The following is a 21,953-nucleotide window of genomic DNA, read 5'->3' as shown; positions in this document are numbered from 1 at the left end:
AATGTTTGTTATATGTTAAAAGAAAATATTTATTAATTCTTATTCTTCTTCAGAAAATTGGACTCCTATGGGGAGAGGTGGCCTCATGCACTATATGCAGATAGTTGCGTGTTTCGGTATTTTTTTAAATGTCTGCAAAGCTTATTGTAACTTTTTAACCAGCCCATCTCTTGCTATAGACTCTGAAGTTATCAGAATGAAAAAATATAATATGTTCTCAACACATGGCAACTAATAATGATGATCGCTATTACTTGTGGTTCTGTAATGAACTTCGGACAAATAAGTGTCTCTGATTTAACAGCTTGTCTCCCTGCTCTGCTTGGAAATGCATGTACTCCCATCATCAGGCCATTTTTTATACAAATGTCTCTTTTTTTATGAACAAGTACAATTAATAATATTAACATGCCTTCCTTTAAAGATCACAGTAACCATATTATCTACTTCAATATTAAAAATGCATGACTCACAACCTCCTCCCTCTTTCCAGAAATCATGAGATTGGTTTAAAAATTATTAGTTTTTAAAAATGTGGATTTGTTTTTTCTTTATTGCCTTCCGTTTTTGAGCCTTTGTGGTTTACAAGTTGAAGTTTTTTTGTGTAATCACAAGGTCTTGAATCTTACTTTAACAGATTAACTAATGCTGAGATCTCTTGAAATTACATCACTCCATGCACTGGGTCTTTCAGACAAATACCAAATAGTATAAGATTAATAATATAATCATGGGAGTTGGCAACAAGCAAGGAGAGACAGAGTCACTGTATCCAGAATATGCATCTACACATCTTCCGGGAAAATTTAACAATATAAATGCATTTAAAACGTACATCAAGATCCAGATTCTGCTCTTAATGATACCAGTAGATCTGGAATATGTCTTCTACACTGGAACCATCCTTCTCCTCCTGGAGCTTTCCTTTGGACTCAGTATGAGGCTTAAGGACATTAATATTCCATGAAGTTACTCTACATTTACACCACTTAACCAGAGAAATGAATCTGGCCACAGAATTTTTTCTCTCAACAAAACAGCTCCGAATAACTACAGCCTATCAAGATTTCAAAGCACTCTAATTTAGAATGCCTATCACACTGTTTAGCTCTCAGAATTTTACTGATGTACAAAAGTTAGACACAGGATAAAGTGTGCACGTTAATGAAGAATAAAACATTAAAGTTGTGGTGTTTCAAGGCACAGCCTGAATCAGCACAGAAAGATCCAGTTAAAGCTTATTGTGAGACTTCTGGTGTTGAGACAGAAATACTCCTAGGAGGTGCGAACAGCCACTGAAATCAGTGGTGAGTTTGCACAGTAAATGCATCAGAACAGGACAATCAGTGCACAGTTTCTTACTAGTTTAAGATATATTTTAAAAGGGATTCCTTCCACTAGCACTCCACAGGAACTTCCAAGATGCACCCACAGATCTGAATTACAAAAGAAACTCCTACAGAATATTAGTCAAAAATAAAATCCTGACTTCCATTGATTTCAGTAGGGTCAGAATTTCACCCATAGTTCTCTTATCTGGATGATAAAGTTGGCCTTCATTATAGATATATTGGTATACATTACAAGTTTTAAAACAGTGACATATACCAAAAATGTGAATATCTTTGGTTTCCAAAAAAGAAGATTATTGTATTACAAGGAGATCCCCCTTAAATTTTGAAAAATTTGTATCTCCTTCCAGCACTCCCATTTTGTGGCACCTGCATTGTAGAACTTTCTATAAATTGTTGTGCATGTCAGGGGACTATAAATAGTGTAGAAATTAATTATCAGGTTAATGGAACACATACAACAGTCACATAAATAAAATTGCTTTGTTAAATATCAGGCTATGTCTAGACTGCAGGCTTCTTGTGCAAGAAGCTTTTTGTGGAAGAGATCTTCCGTAAAAACGTCTTGTGCAAGAGTGTGTCCACACTGCAAAAGTACATTGGAAAAGCAATGCGCTTTTACGCAAGGGAGTGTCCACACTGCATGGATACTCTCTCGCAAGAAAGCTCTGATTGCCTTTAACAGAATGGCTCCAGGGCACCTGTACTTCTTTCAATAGGCTGTTTTTGCACAAAAAACCTGTTTCCTGTCCACACACACCTTTTTGTGCAAGAGCACTTGTGCAAAAAGCTTATTCCTTGTAAAAAGAGGAATAACTATTGTGCAAAACCCTTCTATTCTTCTGATTTACTGTATGTTTTCTTGTGCAAAAACACACTTGCAGTGTGGATGCTCCACGAGTTTATGCGCAAAAACAGCTGTTTTTGCACAAAATCTCTGCAGTCTAGACGTAGTATCAAAGTCAGCACTTTGCTAAGCTGGTGGTTGCCCTCATGCCCATGCTGAATAAATTAAAGTGAAACTCCTGTCTTTACAAGTGTGTTTTTCTAGTTTTTCACTACATTTAATCTCATTCTTTGACAGCCCATATTAAGAAGCAAACATCATTTCTTAACTCAGTGTCTGAGGACCATAGAAGGAGATGTTGTACAGGGTCCTTGTTTTTGAATTACCATAGTTAAGTCTAGATTGCAATGTATTATCTAAAATCTACTCTGAACCCAAATCATTCTTCATTCCTTTTCAAAGCTATCAGTTTGATGGCTCTCTATTCTTTGAGGGCAGGGAGTTTACATTAATGTGGAGCCATTCTTCACTGCTACCTGTATCAGATGTGTCATTTGTTTCCAGGACCTTGATGCCCTCCTGCATCTCTCTTCTGTCTTCATTTTCTTCTTTGCATTCCACACTAGGACTGTAGTGACGGGGTTTCATTAACAGGGACTTCCTTTTATTGACTGGAACTCCTGAAATCTGTTCTTCGGCTTTTCTCTTCTTAGCCATGGAACATTTGTAGGCACTGCATTGATTTAAAAATGGCAATAATGAAAACAAATTGGACATCATTGAACAAACAGCACCGTCCCATATTTTAATTTCAAGCAGAAAAACCAAGGCTGATAAAATGCTAATGCACTTGGACTTCCAGCCAGCTGTATTTAGAGGATGTTTAGTTTTAGCTGTTGGATCTAGAGAGCAGGGCACAGACAAATCCAATGTACTGTTTCTCTTTCACTGCTACCAAAGTCTGGTTATAAAAAAAATCCTTAATCCCAAGTAAGCATATGTTAATCTAAACCCTGTCCTGCACTAGATGAATACACCCAGGGTATGTCTACACTACCCCGCTAGTTCGAACTAGCGGGGTAATGTATGCATACCGCACTTGCTAATGAAGCCCGGGATTTGAATTTCCCGGGCTTCATTAGCATAAGCGGGGAGCCGCCATTTTTAAATCCCCGCTGCTTCGAACCCCGTGTAGCGCGGCTACACGGGGCTCGAACTAGGTAGTTCGGACTAGGGTGCCTATTCCGAACTACCGGTACTCCTCGTTTCACTACCTAGTTCGAGCCCCGTGTAGCCGCGCTACACGGGGTTCGAAGCAGCGGGGATTTAAAAATGGCGGCTCCCCGCTTATGCTAATGAAGCCCGGGAAATTCAAATCCCGGGCTTCATTAGCAAGTGCGGTATGCATACATTACCCCGCTAGTTCGAACTAGCGGGGTAGTGTAGACATACCCCCAGAAAGGGATGAGAAAAGATTTATATAGGTTTGCTAATCCTGAGAATCAGCTAATGTGAAAAGTATACCACCAGTTACAATGTAGCCTACTGTAACCATAGGACCCTTCTACTTATGGGTCTAGAGACACGATTGAATCTTTGTGCTCTGCCTGTGGGTTTTTTGTTTGATTGTCTTCGACAGGTGAGTGACAGTCTATCCTAAGATGAATGGCTGTTTTCAATGTGAAGATTTACAAATTTAAGGGCAAACGTTGTTCTTTTTTTGATCTGTAAGATGAACAAACCTATGTCAATGTCTGATTTTTTTTGGTCATCATGGCCTAGATTCACTTAAGTGTCTAAACTCCAGACTTAGGCAAATAACACCCAGGCCATTTTAGGCTACACTGCAATTCAAAAAACTGTTGCTGAACATTAAACTCCTTCAGTGCCTATGCAATAACAGATCCCCAGGGATCTACATTTCTGCCCCTGAGCATGTGTGCTGCAGCCTCCATCTGCCTATCTCCCACCTAGGCCTCAGAGCAATTCACCAGCCAAGAGAAGGTAGGTGTGTGGCCACCTAAGTCACATGTGAGACCTGATCCGGTAGGCTCCCTTGGACAGTGGTTACCGGATCAGGCCCTTCAGGCAAGTTCACACAAAGCAACATCAGCTGCCATCATCTCAGAACTCTTTCCTAATAGTTCATATATTGGTCCAGTATGGGGAATGCCTCCAGTTCACAGCTCTCTTTTGCCAGAAGGGATTTGAATTAAGACTCTAAGGGTATGTCTACACTACCACCCTAGTTCGAACTAGGGTGGTTAATGTAGTCATATGAACTTGCAAATGAAGCCTGGGATTTGAATTTCCCGGGCTTCATTTGCATGTTGCTGGGCGCCGCCATTTTTAAATGTCCACTAGTTCGGACTCCGTGCCCGCGGCTACATGCGGCACGAACTAGGTAGTTTGGACTAGGCTTCCTATTCCGAACTACTGTTACTCCTTGTGGAACGAGGTGTACCGGTAGTTCGGAATAGGAAGCCTAATCCGAACTACCTAGTTCGTGTCACGTATAGCCGCGGGCACGGAGTCCAAACTAGCGGACATTTAAAAATGGCGGCGCCCGGCAACATGCAAATGAAGCCCGGGAAATTCAAATCCCAGGCTTCATTTGCAAGTTCATACGACTACATTAACCACGCTAGTTCGAACTAGGGTGGTAGTGTAGACATACCTTAACACTTTTCAGATGAATGCCTAGCCGCTAGGCTATGAGATATTCTGAAATGAGATGCCCTCAGGCTATGTCTACAAGCTAAGCTGTATGTGAGGGTGTTATTTGCATACACATATTTGCACTAGCTCTCACCATGCCAGCACAGGTATAAATAGCAGGGTAGCCATGATAGCACCAGAAAAAAAAACAGCAGATCAGCCGTGCTGAGTACAAATATGCCTGAAACCGGTGGGTGCATACTTGGCATGGCTACATTTTACCTTCACTGCTGCTACTCAGGCTACTGTAGATACACTGTGATTCATACTCATGCTTAGTCTTACTCAGTAAGCGCTGGTGCGAGCATGTGTATGCAGGGGAATCATTCCTCTAGCCTGTAGTGTAGACATGAACAGAGTGTCTCTTGTTGAAGCTGTTCCTCCGCGGATAAATAATGAAAAAGTGATTTGAACCAAAGAGAGACAGCAAGTGAGAGACACAGCACAACCAATGACTCAGTAGCTTGGTGTTACTGTAGGTCTATGTATGTGTGTATTGAAAGGGGCTTAATATATACCTCTCTCTTCAGCATTTTCCATTTGTCAGAAATTTAAGGCACCTATCTTTCCCCAAGCATTATATGGGAAGCCTTGGTACTTAACTCAAGCTTTCTGAATCACAGTATGCTCCTGTGACTTTCTGGGCTCCTGGAAACTAGGTGCTGGGACACTTAGGGGCTACGTCTACACTGGCCCCTTTTCCGGAAGGGGCATGTAAATTTCAGCAGTCGTCGTAGGGAAATCCGCGGGGGATTTAAATATCCCCCGCGGCATTTAAATAAAAATGTCCGCCGCTTTTTTCCGGCTTTCAAAAAAGCCGGAAAAGAGCGTCTAGACTGGCCCCGATCCTCCGGAAAAAGTGCCCTTTTCCGGAGGCTCTTATTCCTTTGAAGTAGGAATAAGAGCCTCCGGAAAAGGGCACTTTTTCCGGAGGATCGGGGCCAGTCTAGACGCTCTTTTCCGGCTTTTTGAAAGCCGGAAAAAAGCGGCGGACATTTTTATTTAAATGCCGCGGGGGATATTTAAATCCCCCGCGGATTTCCCTACGACGACTGCTGAAATTTACATGCCCCTTCCGGAAAAGGGGCCAGTGTAGACGTAGCCAGGGTGTGTCTACACTGCACTGTAGCTCAAAATAAGATATGCAATTTGAGCTACGCAAATTGCATATCTTATTTCAATCTTATTTCAAACTAGCTTATTTCATTATTTGGCACTGTCTATATAGCACTTATTTCAAAATAACACGCTATTCTGAAACATCCCTTCCTCCTTGTGGAATGAGGTTTACAGGAACATTGGAATAGTGAACCCAAAGTAATGGGCTTGCTGTTAAGCATGGGATAGTATCCCAAAATAGCAGTGCAGTGTAGTCGTAGCCTTAGTGTCTCAACCCCTCACTCCTTATGAGAATCTAGGCCTTTTTGTTTAGGGGCATTTACAGTTAATTCTTGCTACTGATTTGTATAGATCTGCACCTTTGGATCTGCTCACAAGGGTTGAAATTAGACATAAACTACTGGCACCCATGGTGTGCCATACTCCTCTCTCCATTGCCAATGCACTAGTGCACTCCCACCAATGCCAATGGAATTGGATCAGTGTCACGGATAGTACAATGTGTCCATTCACTGTTTTATCTAAGCCCATATATCAGTGTCTATTAGGATTTTTGGGCCCTATGCCTCATTGTAACGGAGCAATTTTCAACATGCTTCCAAGTCACATTTCTACAGACAAAACACTATTACATTAGCTCAAGGGAATACACAACAAACTTTGGTTGGACAGCTCAGCTAATGAGAATGACTTGGAACTACAATTTGTAAAATATTTGGTTCCTATAAAATATTACAAATAAACACACGAATAAATACATAAATATTTTCCTTACATCTCATAAGCCAGAACCTTAGACTTTATGGCTGTGTCTACACTGGCATGAATTTCCGGAAATGCTTAAAATTGAATACTATTCCGTTTTCAGTTTTTCCGGAAAAGGAGCGTCTACATTGGCAGGCTGCTTTTCCGGAAAAGCCCTTTTTCCGGAAAAGCGTCTGTGGGCAATGTAGACGTGCTTTTCCAGAAAAGAGTCCCGATCGCCATTTTCACGATCGGGGCTTTTTTCTGGAAAAGACTACTGGGCTGTCTACACTGGCCCTTTTCCGGAACAGTGTTCCGGAATAAGGACTTATGCCCTAGCAGGAGCAGAATAGTTTTTCCGGAATAGTGGCTGATTTTGTACAGTAGCGCATCGTTGCTTTTCCGGAAATTCAAGGGCCAGTGTAGACAGCTCGCAGCTTATCCCGGAAAAGCGGCTGATTTTCCGGAATAAGTGGCCCAATGTAGACACAGCCTATGGGTGTTGTGTAATGTACTAGCTGAGAAAGTAGCCCTGTGATTTGATTATAGCTTTTTTATTCATACATATGTATGGGTCTGCAATACTGCACAAAAAGTGTGTATGAAATATGGTATACCTTCCACATCAGGTTGAATAATGTAAAATTTTGTGGTGGTGGTTTCACATTTGTGAAAGCATATGGTGTGGAAGGTTATCAGAAGATCTAAACATAACTTTCTGTTGTGACATGACCTGAATATCTATTTATTGTCATATGTCAGCTATCTGTTATATCTATATATTCAATATAGCCACTACCATGCTAGCATCTGAGGGTCATAACAATCTAGGTGATACATCATAGCTAAGAAGTCAAGATGTGACACTTCACTGAAAAGACTGCCTCATGACACAATATTCTTCAACTCTTCCTTCACTTTTTGTATAAGTAATTTTCATTGTGCTCATTGGTCTCTCAAACAGGAGACTACAGCTATGTAATATGACTAATAGCATTCATAGTATATCTGTCACAGATGAAAAAACTACATTTATAGATCAATGTAATCCACTCATTGGTTTCCGGACCCCAGGGAGCATAATAAATCTGTACAATGCTTTTGGGTACTGGATTTTGTACTTGGCTTTCTGATTTAGTTGCAAGATTTGCAAAAATCCATGTCTCCAAACAGCTTCCTATTGGTTACACATATTTCAAGGCGCAACAGAATAAATTAATCCTTCCAAGATATCTTATGTGTGCTAAATTGGCTCAAGTTCTGATTGTCTTGGACGGTCGCATGTGACTTTACTTAAGCTTTTTATAAAAAAATCCATTTCTGGCCAAGCACCCTTTTGGCAATCTACCACTGCAAACATGAAGGATATGGAAATATGAAGATCTGCAATTTTAGGAGATGCAAAAATACTGCCAGAGTGCATCTTATACACAGTGGATGCTCTTTAACTACTGAATGTAAAACTTACTGTGAGTGCCATTAAAACCTGGATATTAACTACTTGCAGTAGCTAAATATATTATGAATTTTGTAGTGTTTCACTTTTGGGGTGTGTCTAAACTACATGTTTTTTTTCGAAAAAAGTGGACTTTTTTCGAAAAACTTCCCGTGTTCAGACTGCTGCTGCGTTCTTTCGAAAGTAATTTGAAAGAACACGTCAGTTTTTTTGACTGCGGAAAACCTCGTTTTACGAGGGAGAATCCCTTTTTTCAAAAGTGCTTTTTCAAAAAAAAGGCGCTATGTAATGAAAATTGTGCTTTTTCAAAAGAGAGCATCCTGGCTGCCTGGGTGCTCTCTCGAAAGTACTGGCTGTAGTCTAGATGCTCTTTTTTGAAAGAGGCTTTTTTGAAAGTATTTTTCGAAAAAGCCTCTTTCAAAAGAGGCTTGCAGTCTAGACATAGCCTTGGAGAAAAGGGCATACTACAAATATCAAAGCACAATAGGCATCCCTTTTGGAAATGGTGCCCCATAGTCACTGAGGCAAACACAATCACACACACATACACATACACCACCCATGCCAGAGATAAGTGGTGTAGATTGAAATGCATAATGTATCCTTCAAAAAACTGCATAAAATAGTTTTAGTCATTATTGCTGAAGTTCTGCAGTACAGTGTCACTCATAATAGTAATAGTGGTGCAAACAGGCTGGAATTATGAAAAAAGAGTCAAAAGAACCACAGCAGTGCTATCAAAATTGACTTTTTAAATCTTTATAAGTATTTGTCATACTTCAAAGGGTATTTATGAGAGTATAGGAAATGATACATTCCCATTGATGAATCTGTTTCCCACACAAGCTGCATTAATATATTATTAGGCTTGAAATGCCCATTACATCATCCAATCTGACCCCCTGTGTAACATAGTGCTAGAATTTCACCCACTTATTTCTCTGATGAGGTTTGGCTTGACTGTATCTTCCAAAAAGACTTAACTGTATGGTCCAGACAAGAGGAGGAAAGAAGGACAGGAAGATGGTCATGCTATTGTTAAAATCTGCTGAATCTTTCAAAGCAAAAGAAGACAAAGAATTTCCCTAGTTACATATTACAAGCCCATGACTGTGATGTCAGCACAAATGTCATGAAACACATTTGTATATCACAGTATCTAAAAGGTAGCCAAATTCACACTTTTCAGAGTCCACTGGCAAGAAAGAGTACCAGAGACAGGGTCCCCTGCCTCCAGGAGTTGCACTCTTGGAACAAACAGAAGGAAAATCTAGCTGATTACAACTATGATCATCTGGCATCAGGGAGATGCAGCTTTAGTTTAAATTCTTCATGTAGCTCTGCACTTCCATGTATAGATGGATCAACACAGAACCACTTGAGGAAGCAAACGTATGACAGCTTCAAGGTCTGTTTAATTCAGATTTTGAGGCCAAATTCTGCTCTCAGTCATATCACTGTAAATCCAGAACACCACGACTGATTTTAACACAAGACACCCACAGATTTGACTCTTCTCAAATATGCTATTAGCAAAGCACATTGTGAGAGCCAAAAGACTTTTTTCTTTATGAAGCAGTGTCCTGCATCAGCTTGCCCACCATATTCCTCTGTCTAACCAGGGCTGCCAGGCTTACCCAGCTCTCCAATATAGTTTCTAGAGTTTCCTTGTCTCTGCTTAAAATACACATGTTTTATCAGAACCAATTTTATATTGGTTTATTCCTGATACCTGAGAATATAGATGCCAGTAATTGTAGAGACTGACTCTTTCTTAGGAAGCTCAGCTAATTCTTCAGTGGTGTTAAAATTTTTTACCCCAATAGAAAATTTCTCATGTCTTTGCTCTTAGTTTCCTTTTAAGTTGCTACTTCTGAATTTAACAAAATCAGACAGATGTTCACAGCTAGTTCACATAATTTACGAAGAACCTTTTCTTCCTCTTACTTACAATCATATATTGTTTTCAAGGAAAATCAAAACAACCTACCTTTCTAGATGTAGTGGTTTAATACTCTTGACTTCAATTGTCAGTTCATTATAGTTGTGGAATATTGATCTGACAATACATTTCCTTATTAAAGTGCATTTCTTTTGATAGTTTGTGCTTCCTTTCAAGTATTTGCTTTTTTATTTGAGATAGCATATACATATATACATTCACATCTAGACATCCTGTCTATTTGTCTCTAAATGTAAGTGTTTGATAATGGGCACTATAGGTATTTGAGAATCAGGCTGCAATGTAGATATTTGTTTGTGTGTGTGCATGCATGTTTGCACATTAGCTTAGATATACATACAGTACCCATTTCCTTAGCATTGCATTAGAAAGTTTCTCTCTCTCTCTGTCTCTTACTTACACACACATACACACACACACACACACACACACACACACACACACACACACACACACACACGTTAGGAAAGATATGTCAGGCTGTAGTTTGTCAAACAGTAAACCTATAATTTAGCTTCTCTATTACTCATCTCATAAATTCAGCATCTAATAGTTTTGTTGCTATTTATCAATGGTCTGCTTGTTGTCATGGAACACTGATTCAGCTGTCAAGGTTATTTGGTAATCTGAGGCTCATAAAATGGGAGACGATTTTTTTTTGTTATGAGCCCAAAGCCAATACATTTTTCCCCCTATTTAACTATACTTAAATGTTATGCATAATAAATCATTTTAATACTTCCTATAATGAGCAGCTTTTTAAAGCAAATGAGTCAGCTACTAAAAACAATCCTGTATCAGATATCAAAATACAAGCCTGGAGGTTAAAATATAAGACAATTGCCTGTGTTGAAAGAAGAGCCCCATGTAAAGTTTTCAGGTTTAAAGCACATATGCATTTTTGACCATTTTATCCAAAGTGTGTAGAGTCTTCCCTTTCCTTTATCTCTGGACAGACTGGGCATGGGTGAATGGTGGGGCTGGGGGAAGTGGAACAGTGCTTGAACTTCCCTAGCAACCTATTGGCCAATTTGAAGACAGTGAGAAAGCCAATTGGCTGCATTGATCTCCCCCCCCCCCATTAAGCATTCCAGAGCACACAGCAGCCATTCTTACTGCTGGAAACTGCTCTGCCTGCCCTCCCCCATAAGTGGCATTGTGGAGGATTTCCCATCTTGCTGAGAGTCCAATTCTTTTGGTGTCTGGAAAAATTTTTTCCTCCTTGGGAAAACTAGCAGACATCTAGTGAGGTTTTTTTCCAGCCTCTTTGCAGTATCCTGGGGAGTGGAATTGGTGGATAACAGTGTATATTTAAAATAAATAAAGAAAGAAAAATGGAAGAGAACTCTATCTTGCTTCCAGTTGGTATCCCAAATAAGAGCCGTCAAGTTGACAGCTTTTGGGGCAAACCCTAGCCAAGGACTCATGAAGGATTGGTGGAGTCTGTAAGCTTGTGAGCTAAGAGACATTGACTGAGTTCCCCTTCACCTGCACCTTCATTCTTCCTCACAGGGTGGAGGGATTCAGCAATAGACTGAACCATGAACAGTGTGATATGGAATTAGCTAAAATAAGCCAGCCCTCATTCCTTTGTTCCTGGACTGGAGGCCATTTAACCCCATGCCACACCCAATTAATACTTGGTAGATAAATGATGGGTCACCCTGCCCACCTTTTCATATTAAACTTAATAAAATTGTAGGCCGTTGCTTTAAATCCTCATCAAATTACAGTCAGTATTTTACCAGGTTACAACAGAACTACCTTTATTATACATTTGTATCATGGAGATACTTGGGATACAGTGAGAGTCAAATGCTACTTTCCTCTGGCCATTGTCTCAGCTAGGTTACATAGATCCTCCTCTCTCACAAGTGAACCAGTGGCAATATATATTGTGTTTTTCTAAAACGAGTTTCAAGGTTTTCATTTTATCCCATTTTTAACAGTGCAGAAGTACTGAAAAAAGTAGAAATAGTGAAGGATTCCTTCCTGCTCCGTCCAGAATTTTGCAGGCTTTTTCTATGACCATTTGCTAGTTACCTAAGAAACCAATGCAGATAGAATTTGATTGGCTGTGTTAACAGGGTCTGGGTTTTAAATGACTGCAAGTGAAGTTTTGGGTGTGGATGTGTCACTGCAACATACAGAAAATGTACATTCTTGAGAACTACATAAATCATATTTCAAGGAGGGTAATGAATGGGAGTAATTGGTAACAACTAGTGCACAAAAAGGAGAGGGCTCTCTCTCTCTCAGGGTATGTCTACACTACCCCGCTAGTTCGAACTAGCGGGGTAATGTAGGCATACCGCACTTGCAAATGAAGCCCGGGATTTGAATTTCCCGGGCTTCATTTGCATAAGCGGGGCGCCGCCATTTTTAAAACCCCGCTCGTTCAAGCCCCCGCAGCGCGGCTACACGGGGCACAAACTAGGTAGTTCGAACTAGGTTTCCTAGTTCGAACTACCGTTACTCCTCATGGAATGAGGAGTAACGGTAGTTCAGATTAGGAAGCCTAGTTCGAACTACCTAGTTCGTGTCCCGTGTAGCCGCGCTGCACGGGGTTCGAATGAGCGGGGTTTTAAAAATGGCGGCGCCCCGCTTATGCAAATGAAGCCCGGGAAATTCAAATCCCAGGCTTCATTTGCAAGTGCGGTATGTCTACATTACCCTCCTAGTTCGAACTAGGAGGGTAGTGTAGACATACCCTCAGAGACATATTGAGATTGATCACATGGTACTTGAAACGACATTGGCTATCAGTTAGAGATTGACTTTATTTGACCACATCAACCAAAGCTGTTAAAGAGTAAACAATGAACAAGTTGCCAATGATGGAAACTAAAAAGTTGGAGATCAGGTAGCTTGATCAGTACAGTGAAGAAAGAGAGTTAATAGAACAGCATTGGCTGGAACACAAATAATCAGAGAGTAGTTTAAATAATCATATATATAGTAGCCCATTGTCTGTGCGTCTGTAATGCTGATGTACACGGCCACGCCCCCTGGCCATATATGTCAGCACCCCACCACCCTTCCCCTCCCTCTGTGGTGCGCTGCGCCGCTCAGCTGGGCCCTGGTGGGGGAGCAAGTGGTGGCAAGCGGCCGTTTGGTGTCCGCGCTCACCATGCATGAGGAGAGGGGGGTAGGCAGTAGGAGGAGAGAGAGAGACACTGAGTGAGCGCACTCAAGAGAGAAGACCTGAAAATCCCGTCTTATGACGGGCTAATTGGCTAGTATTAAGATAATAGGCAGTATTATGCACCTCAAAGAATCACAATGACACAAGGAGCACGTGTACATTTTGAAGCTCCCTAAGACAGAGGGATAGTGTCCAGCCTGGTGTCCTGTCAATAGGGAAAGAGACAGAGTGATGATATTACTTTTCTGTTTCTTCATGGATACAAATTGGAGTCTTCACAGGAATGAATTGGAACACTTAGGTCTTCATTCAGCATTTGTAATACTATACAGTTATTTATTGAATGTGAAAGCACTCCACTTTCCTTACTATACCTCCCTATATTCTGGGCCCCCCGTATCCATCCTATGTCTCAAGAGTGCCAGGTCCAGCCATAACCATGCTTCTGTTGGGTGACTCCCTCCCCCTGTTGGTTGGGAGGAGGGCTTGAGCCCTATACCTCTGGCTCTGTAGGCAGGTACCTTAGCTACTGTGCCACTGAAGGAGCCCCCCAACCTTCATACAAAGTCGGCCACTGTATATTTCTTTGACTGTAACTGACATGACTCCTCCACAGATGTGTATATATATTTAGCAGGCATTGCTGTTATTTGAAGGGGTAAAAGGCAATGTAATTTCTGGCAGAGAATGCTAACTGGCTGGGGCAGCATTCATTGCCCAGACTGAACTGTGAAACCTAAGTCCTTGCCAGGTTTACTTCTCTGGGAGACAGAAAAAAGCACCCAAACAAGAAGATGGGATAGAATGTGATGCACTGAGAGGCTGTATCTGATTGTGTCTGAGACCACAGGGACATGTGATAGCTCAGTCAGTGTTACTATGGGTATGCATTCTTGAGCTGAGATTTACACTTCCAGCTGTAGCATACACATGCCCTAAGAGATGCAGTACAGAACTCAGAGCCCAAGAAAAGAGGACGTTAAACTGCCTTTGCACCCTCCTAATTGAGGTTTGTTCTGTAGTCCCTTGTGTAACACAGAAAGGCCTAGGGATACTTATAAGTTCCACTGCTTGTGTGTTGCAGAACTGTCCAGAATCCCTGTCCTAGCCCTGTATCCTAATTTCTCACACAAAAACACAGGGGAAAAGGATGCAAGTCCCACCTGTAATGCTGCCACAACACAACCATTATGCTGGGACTTGCAAGGGGATCTTCAGAAGATAGCATTACAGCTGTCTACCACAGTGCCTGTGCTGGAAGAATATTTCCCTGGCCAGACAAAGGGCTTGTAGGCCCCCTTATGCTGCTCTGGCCCCTTGGCTAGGCTAATGGAGATGAAACAGTGCACAGATTTCATCCACTATATTTATCATCATGGTGATAAAATTAACAGCAAAATCTCAAGTAAGTCTTAGTTTTTGCTGATAACTATTTATTAAGGAAATAAATTATGAATGGGCTAATTTAACTGAAGGGGAAAGCTGGTTTTAGTGGCTTGTGTGGAGAGAGTTTTCCTAACTGAGGATTTGTAAGCATTTATTTTATACCAATAAAATACTACAAAAATATTCATATGTAGAAGTTATTTCTAATTAGGACATTGTGCCCCGTAAAAATTACATTGTGTTGCAAACAATTGTAGTCAGTCACATGTTGAATTATTTTCTGAGGTCTTCTAGGATATTCAAGAAGACTGAAATCTGAAGATAAGCACTTTCGATCACATGCTCACCACAGCCATATTTAGACATGAGCAAGGAGACTTGAGTTGTTTTTCACTCTATAATACTATTTTGTGCAATAACAAGAACTGTCCAATGTTTTAGCAAGTGTTAAAATAATTTGTTCAGCAAACAAGGAATCTGATGTGAGATATTACATCTGAGAAAATGGGTTAGCTTCATTGATTTGTGATTGGCTGACAAGATACTGAACACAATTTACCCAGACTAGTATGTTTTAGTCAGGTTCATGCTATCTAAATCAATTGTTCATGACTGTGTTCAAACATTATAACATTCTGTAGTGCAGATAAGGTCTTTAGTAACTCAGAAGCCAGTCTATAAGCATTCAGATACTTATTCCTATTAGAAACACAAGGCTAGATTCTTGATTGAGCTCAAGCAAGGCACAGTGATCAGGTTCTATTTGGAAGTGGTCAACAAAGAAACCCTCCAGGGAAGGCTATTTCTCTCTCAGTGTAAAACTGGCAGTGCCAGTTCCTCCCACTCCCAACATAGGGATGACAGTGGGAGAGGAAGAGAGAAAGCAAGGAAAAGGCATGATGGGTTTGATTTGCTATAGAGACCCTCCAGTGTCCGAGGACTTCAGAAACTGTATTCCAGTGACATAAATAGGAACAAACCAGAAGTTGCGGTGACTTATATTGGAGCTGGAAAGTATGATTCTTGGATGGTTCCTTCCTCTGCCTTTTACTGAACTGAACACAGACATAGGAGAAAATGGAGCCCTTAGTTTTGTTTTTCATGAATCAGATAGATATTCCATTAGGTTTCTTAAGTCTATATTTGAAAAAAAAATCAATAAACTATATCGAAGAAAGTCAGGCATCTCCTGTCAGAACTGGTTAATTTATGCAATCTTTTGAAAGCCTTGGTAGACAAGTCCCTTTGAAGGACATTGGGGCAGACTGGGACTGCAAATCAGTGGAATTGCCCCTCCTTTATCAGACATTAGCCCCTGATTTTTACAAAATAAATCGATAAATGTTATCTGCATAACAGAGTTGTCACATTAGTAGTATTCCTATTCTCCCATTTGACATTCTCCTTCTTCCTTGGATACTATAGTGAAGGGTGTGGTCTAAATGTCTTAGTAAATCACTAACCAGATAAGAGAAAGTATTAGATGCATTACATGGTACAGACATTGAGGCAAATTCAGGCTGAAGTAACTGGGAGCAGTTCCCAAAGGAATCTTTGAGCCATGCTGAACAGTGACTTAAATAAACAACAAATGATCTCTTAGCACTTTATAGACTAACAAAACATGTAGATGGCATCACGAGTTTTCATGGGCACAGTCCACTTCTTCAGATGACCGGAGTTATGATAGACCATAAATGGGATGGGTGTAAGTGGTCAAATAACATATAGAAAGTTGCACTGATTTGCTAGCGAACAGGTTTGTATGTTATTGAATGTAACTTACCAAATGACACGATGGAAGACAGAGTTTCGAACAGGGGAAGTTGTGTCCTGGAAACTTTCGTTTCATCATTACCTAACATCTTCCAGCAGATTCAGACCAGGCATAAATATGTGTAACATCACATTAAGGGGAGTTACATCCACTTATGCTGAGTCTCAAAATACCCAGAACTCCAAATCAGAAGATATAGCTTTTTATTAACAGCTACTTGACCAATTTACATTGTTGGTTACTCACACAGACATTTACACCACTATTGAATTAGACGTGTTGAATTTCTCTGGACCATTAGCACTAATTCTTTCCTGCCACTTACTTTCAAAAACTTCATTTTCGTAAGGAACTGTCCTTTCTTGTACCACATAATTTGTGCCATTAGATACATTTAATTTACCCGTTTGGTCTAGCAATTTGTTGATAGGAATGATTTTCTTCTCTTACTTTTCTTGACTAGAAAAGTTTAAAAAACATCTGAAGAAACATCTTTCATCTGAAGTGGGTTGTGCCCATGAAAGCTCATGATACCATCTACATGTTTTGTTAATCTTTAAGATGCTGCAAGACTATTAGTTGTTTTTTAAGTTTTTCCAGTTACAGACTAACTCAGCTACCCTTCTGAAGCTTTTCTCGATGAGTTACTGAAATCCATGGTCACCATAAAAAGAAAGGGCTATTAAAGCTGAGGAGCAGGGAAGAGGACCAAGGAGTGACTGAAAAATCTGAGGGAACATCACTAAAGAATGGAAGTGAGGCAAAGCTTGACACAGACTAGCATTCAAGTGGAGTTATTTAGGGAGGTACAACACACTTTGGTGAAGACAGACAAAAGACTTGGAGGGTTAAAAGAAACAGCTGAAAATCCCACTACTCTGATTCTGCTCTCTCATGCCAATACATAACTCCATTCACTTTGGTAGAGTTACTCTGGATTTACAGCAGAGAATCATGTCCCACAAAACTACTAGAGAAACAAATTGACATCATGTTCAGGTAAGATGTGTGAATTAGGAAGAACAGGAGAGCATTTGAAGAGAGTATGAGGTGCAAGAACTAGGAGGACCACAGTAGAACCATGAGAATGGAATGACTGGGGTGAGCATGTCAGAAAGGCCTGTGCACAAGGTGCTCCTTCAGGCACACTGTGTGCCACACTGCCCAGTCCATTTGATTGGTCTCTTATTGACAGTGTACACACAGTCCATTTCTTTTCTGCACCTGTACCTTTAAGGTTTAGATTCCAAGCCTGGCGGAACTTAGCATTGACAAGTGTCAAGAAGAGCCATCCACCCCACCATCACAAAGTAACTGATTCCCACTAACTCTGCAATGTTCTTTGTGACACTCTTACCAAAGTGATCAAAATGCTATAGCCAGCTCTCTGTCCCAGCCTAGAACAATAATAGGTGAGACTTGGAAAACATCAGGAGGTAGGAAAGCCAAAAGAGCATCAGAATATTGGCAAGTAGTGGGAAGAGGTGGAATTTCACTGAATTGTCTATTGTGAAAATGTCCCCCTTCATTCAATAACAATGGTCTCTTTCTGGTCAGTGGACTTGACTGTAAAGTGGGTTGGAATCAAACCCAAAAGAAAAATAAAGAACTAGACATTGAGCTCAGTGGAGTGATGATGATTTATCCCAGCTGAGGATCTGGCAAAAAGAATAAAATATATTTGATTATGCATTTATATACAATAAAATGGATTGCTTCCTGGAAGGTGCTAAGTATCTGCAGCTCTTATCGATTTCAGTGGTAGTAATAGATGCTCAGGAGCAGTCAACATTTGGTCGAGGAATGTAATAATAATAACGACCCAACAATAACAACATTTAAGTTTCCCAATTTCTACCATCTCTCACAAGGATATTTATTTCTCCTAATTCTGTCTTCAACAGAAGAATATTCTTGACACACAGTTTATATTTGTGAAAGGATATGAAAGGGAGGAGGTTGTTCTGTTGGTTATTGGAAAATATTTTGGAGCTGAAGGAACTCATACAGATAGGAAGGATTACCTCTGAACAAGGCCACTTTTCTTCTTGTAGCGAGAAGTCATAGGAAGAGTACAATTTAGGACTGTATGAGGGAAGGACAAGTATGCAGAGATGAAAGCAGTGCACAAAAAGGTATGGATGGGGAGGAAGATAAAAGGGAAATAAGGATTTATGGATACTAATATAGAGGAAATAATTTCAATAACATGGGGGTTATTAAAGTTACTCTCTATACAAATGAAAGGTTTAGCAAAGAAAATAAAAGTGCTCTATAATGAAATAGAGAAAATATGTATCATAACTAAAGTCTGGTTGGAATGTTATATTAAAAGATATAGTTTATTTAAAAAAGACAAGTAGGGAAAACAAAGGAGATGGCACAGACTTACTTGTGGAAGAGGATTTATTAGCCTCCATAGGAGGAAATTGGGGAGAAATGGGTAATGGTATTTTTGAGTCACTGGGCATTGAAGTTGGTGATGTTTCTGACAGTAAACCAAGTTATAGGCCACTTAACCAAAAAGAACAAATGGATAAAATATTAGAGAGAGAATAAGTCAGGAATAATATAGGAAAACTCATTGTTGTACTGAAATGGACACATGCCTCAAGCTGGTACCTGAGGCCATGTCTACACTGCAGCACCATTTCAGGATACCAAAGTATCCCGAAATAGCTATCCCATGTCTTCACAGCAAGACCATTATTTTGAAATATAATGGGCTCGACATTCCGACATCCATGTAAATCTCATTCCATGAGGAGTAAGGGATGTTTTGGAATAGCAGGTTATTTCAAAATGTGGTGCTACGTAGACAGCGCCAAATTATGAAATAATCTATTTCAAAATAAGATCAAAATAAGCTATGCAGTTTGCATAGCTCAAATTGCATATCTTAGGTCAAGCTACAGTGCAGTGTAGACACACCCTAAGCATACTCCTATAATGGCATTTTTCATTTTTCTTTAAATACCATGTTTGTGTAATGTAATATGGCTTAAGCAAAAGTCTCTCCACCATGAAGACATTAATGACAATGGGACAGGAAAAATATAATTTTTCCCACCGCTTTTTATTTTCTTGCTCATTTCAAACATTTGTTAAGCATGATGCACTATTGGCATTATGCTGTATCAGAGCCTAAAGAAAGAGAACGTCTTGATGAAACTAGTTATACACTGATCTGCAATGCAACTAGGCTGTCCTGGTAAGCACAAAGAGAATTTTGTATCCAGGGAGGCTGCAAATTTGGGCCCTTAGCAAATGGACAGTTTAAATTCAACAAAGGTCAGTTTGGGGAACATTATTTTTTTGCTGACTGGAGCCAAAAAAACCTCTTCAACACAGTATTACAAATAGAATCAAGGAGCATGACTAACGACCAAATCCCAAAGTCCTAATCCAGTTTTCAGTCAGTCCTTTATTTAGGCAATCTTCAGTGGAGCAAGTGACTTCATTTGGAGCCTAAGCAAGAATTTGGCTCAAAAACCACAAATTGATCAAGAACACATACATGATTCTGGGGTGCCCAACAAATGGTAACCTGCAAATCCTGGCTCTGGAGAAGGGTGTGAGATTAGCCTGCAACATACACATGGGTGAAGTTGCTGCTTGGGTAGGCAAGCTCTCCAGTGTGTGGCCCCACCTGTACTCCACCCCTGCTCTTCCCAGTCTCCGCCCCCATGTTGGCCAGGTCCCACCCCTCCAAACTGTCTCACCCTTTTCTTTCCTTCCCCTTCCTACTCATCCCTTCCAGCCAAATCCCTGAACCCAAATGTAGCAAATGACATTTGAAAAAAAACCCTACTCTCCTACAATTTCTTTCTAAATAAAATGGAGCATGTTTTTCATTGCATGCCAGATTGTGTAGATTGGACATGCATTAGGTACTTAATTAAAAATACTAAATTTGGGAATAAAAAATGTTAGTCACAGATTTTTTGATATACGCTGATGTTTGTCAGAAATGTATCTGCAAACACTTTGTAGTAACGTCAAGTCAGCTGTCCTACTGAATACAACATTAAGTATTATGGAATACATAATACAGCTCTTCTCTGTTTTACATTTTCTTAATCAGTATTTCTAAGATGATTTTGTATTTTAAATGTACTCCAAGCCTTCATAAAGTAATCATTCCAAATTACTATATATTTAACACATTAAAACAGATATTTTTTACATTAATCATGGTGGTTTAGAGCATTCATAACAAAGTTCATTGCTTTTAGAAGAAAGGAATACTAATGTATTTTTTGTGATCTTCATAAGAATAGAGGACACGGCTATGAAATTTCACAATATGTTTATGTTAAAAATATGTTTCCAAAGATTTTAGGCATAACAAAGGATTTTATATCTTAGTAAGTGGCTGATTTTAGTGGAAGGTTTTCTTAAAACTAGTTCATCACAGGAAATCTCATCTGGTAGTTATCTGGAAGAAAAGGAACGTTGTGCCTTTAAGGGCTCTCTTCAATGGGGGGGGGTGAAAAGAGAGTAGGGATAGACAGAAAGGAGAGGAAGACTCTGGAAGCAAGTTTTTATGCTATAGTAATTAAAAATAAAATGTGTATTTTAGATAAGGGTGGTGTTTTGAGGAATTTATTTTAAAAATAATATGTCTGAAGGTCTAAGCATTTAAGGCTAACGCTGAATACTCAGACTGTGCATCTAAAAATCTATGCAAGGATTTTTAGAGATGTGATTTTATAATCTTCAGCAATAAATTAATGAAATATTTAAAGCACAATTTAAATTAAGGTCCTGTACACATAATACTGCACAACTGTTTTTATCAGAAAGTTCAGAGTTGGCACATGTCTATTAAAAGGTTTCATTACCACTTCATGGCTCTTTCACAGGTTCAGAGTAATGTTAATAGATCTGGCAAGCTGGAAAGCTTTTCACTTTTAAGGTAACAGGTCCACGTGGAAGGAAGAGTCACCAGTCTGTAAGCTGCAACCTGCTGCTGAAAGAGTTTTCAGGAACCTTCAGAATTGGGAAAGGAAGAGCGGAGAAGGTTGAGCACTAAGACCCAGGGAAGGCATTGCCTCCCTTTTCCTCTTATTCCTGCTATGCACATGTGAATGCTTTAAAAAGTGACCTTAGAAAAAAACATGCTGAATGGATAGTTTAGGGTTTGCTGGAGATCTTGTGAAAATACAAACCTTCTTTTGTGTACTCCAGAAGCAGTGGGAAGTTAAGCTGTCCACTTGCCAAGGATCCAAACCTTATTCATTGTTGCTTTTGTCTAGAACCCTTGTTATAGCTATGTTGGCCCAAGGGGTTACTACAGATTTATAAAGCTGGAATAAGATTTAAAGAAAACTCCTTGGAATGTCATACTTTTTGCTTGAAATCTCTAAGATGTCTAAAGTCCTCTCCCACCTGTTCTTCCCTGGCTAAATTCAACCTCAAATTTTAGCCAAGGACAGAAATTTAACTGGTGATATGCCTCAATCAACACAAAGCAGGCAGAAGTTATTGCCTAACATGAAAAGCT

At 39.9% G+C, this 21,953-nt stretch overlaps 1 protein-coding gene across 1 annotated transcript in view; it reads right to left on the bottom strand.

The window, feature by feature from the left end:
• ST18 (ST18 C2H2C-type zinc finger transcription factor) overlaps positions 1-21,953 on the bottom strand; it is a 131,868-nt gene that overhangs the window by 55,905 nt on the left and 54,010 nt on the right. Inside the window, exon 5 of the mRNA XM_089776258.1 lies at positions 2,676-2,872. Within this exon, the coding sequence (XP_089632384.1) occupies positions 2,676-2,872 (197 nt within the window). The remainder of the gene's footprint in view (positions 1-2,675; positions 2,873-21,953) is intronic.

This window comes from Pelodiscus sinensis, chromosome 2, assembly GCF_052426305.1.
Source record: "Pelodiscus sinensis isolate ZL-2025 chromosome 2, ASM5242630v1, whole genome shotgun sequence".
In the NCBI taxonomy this organism is placed as follows: Eukaryota; Metazoa; Chordata; order Testudines; family Trionychidae; genus Pelodiscus; species Pelodiscus sinensis.
Note: the sequence above shows the minus strand (reverse complement) of the source record. Positions and strands in the feature narration are given on the sequence as shown.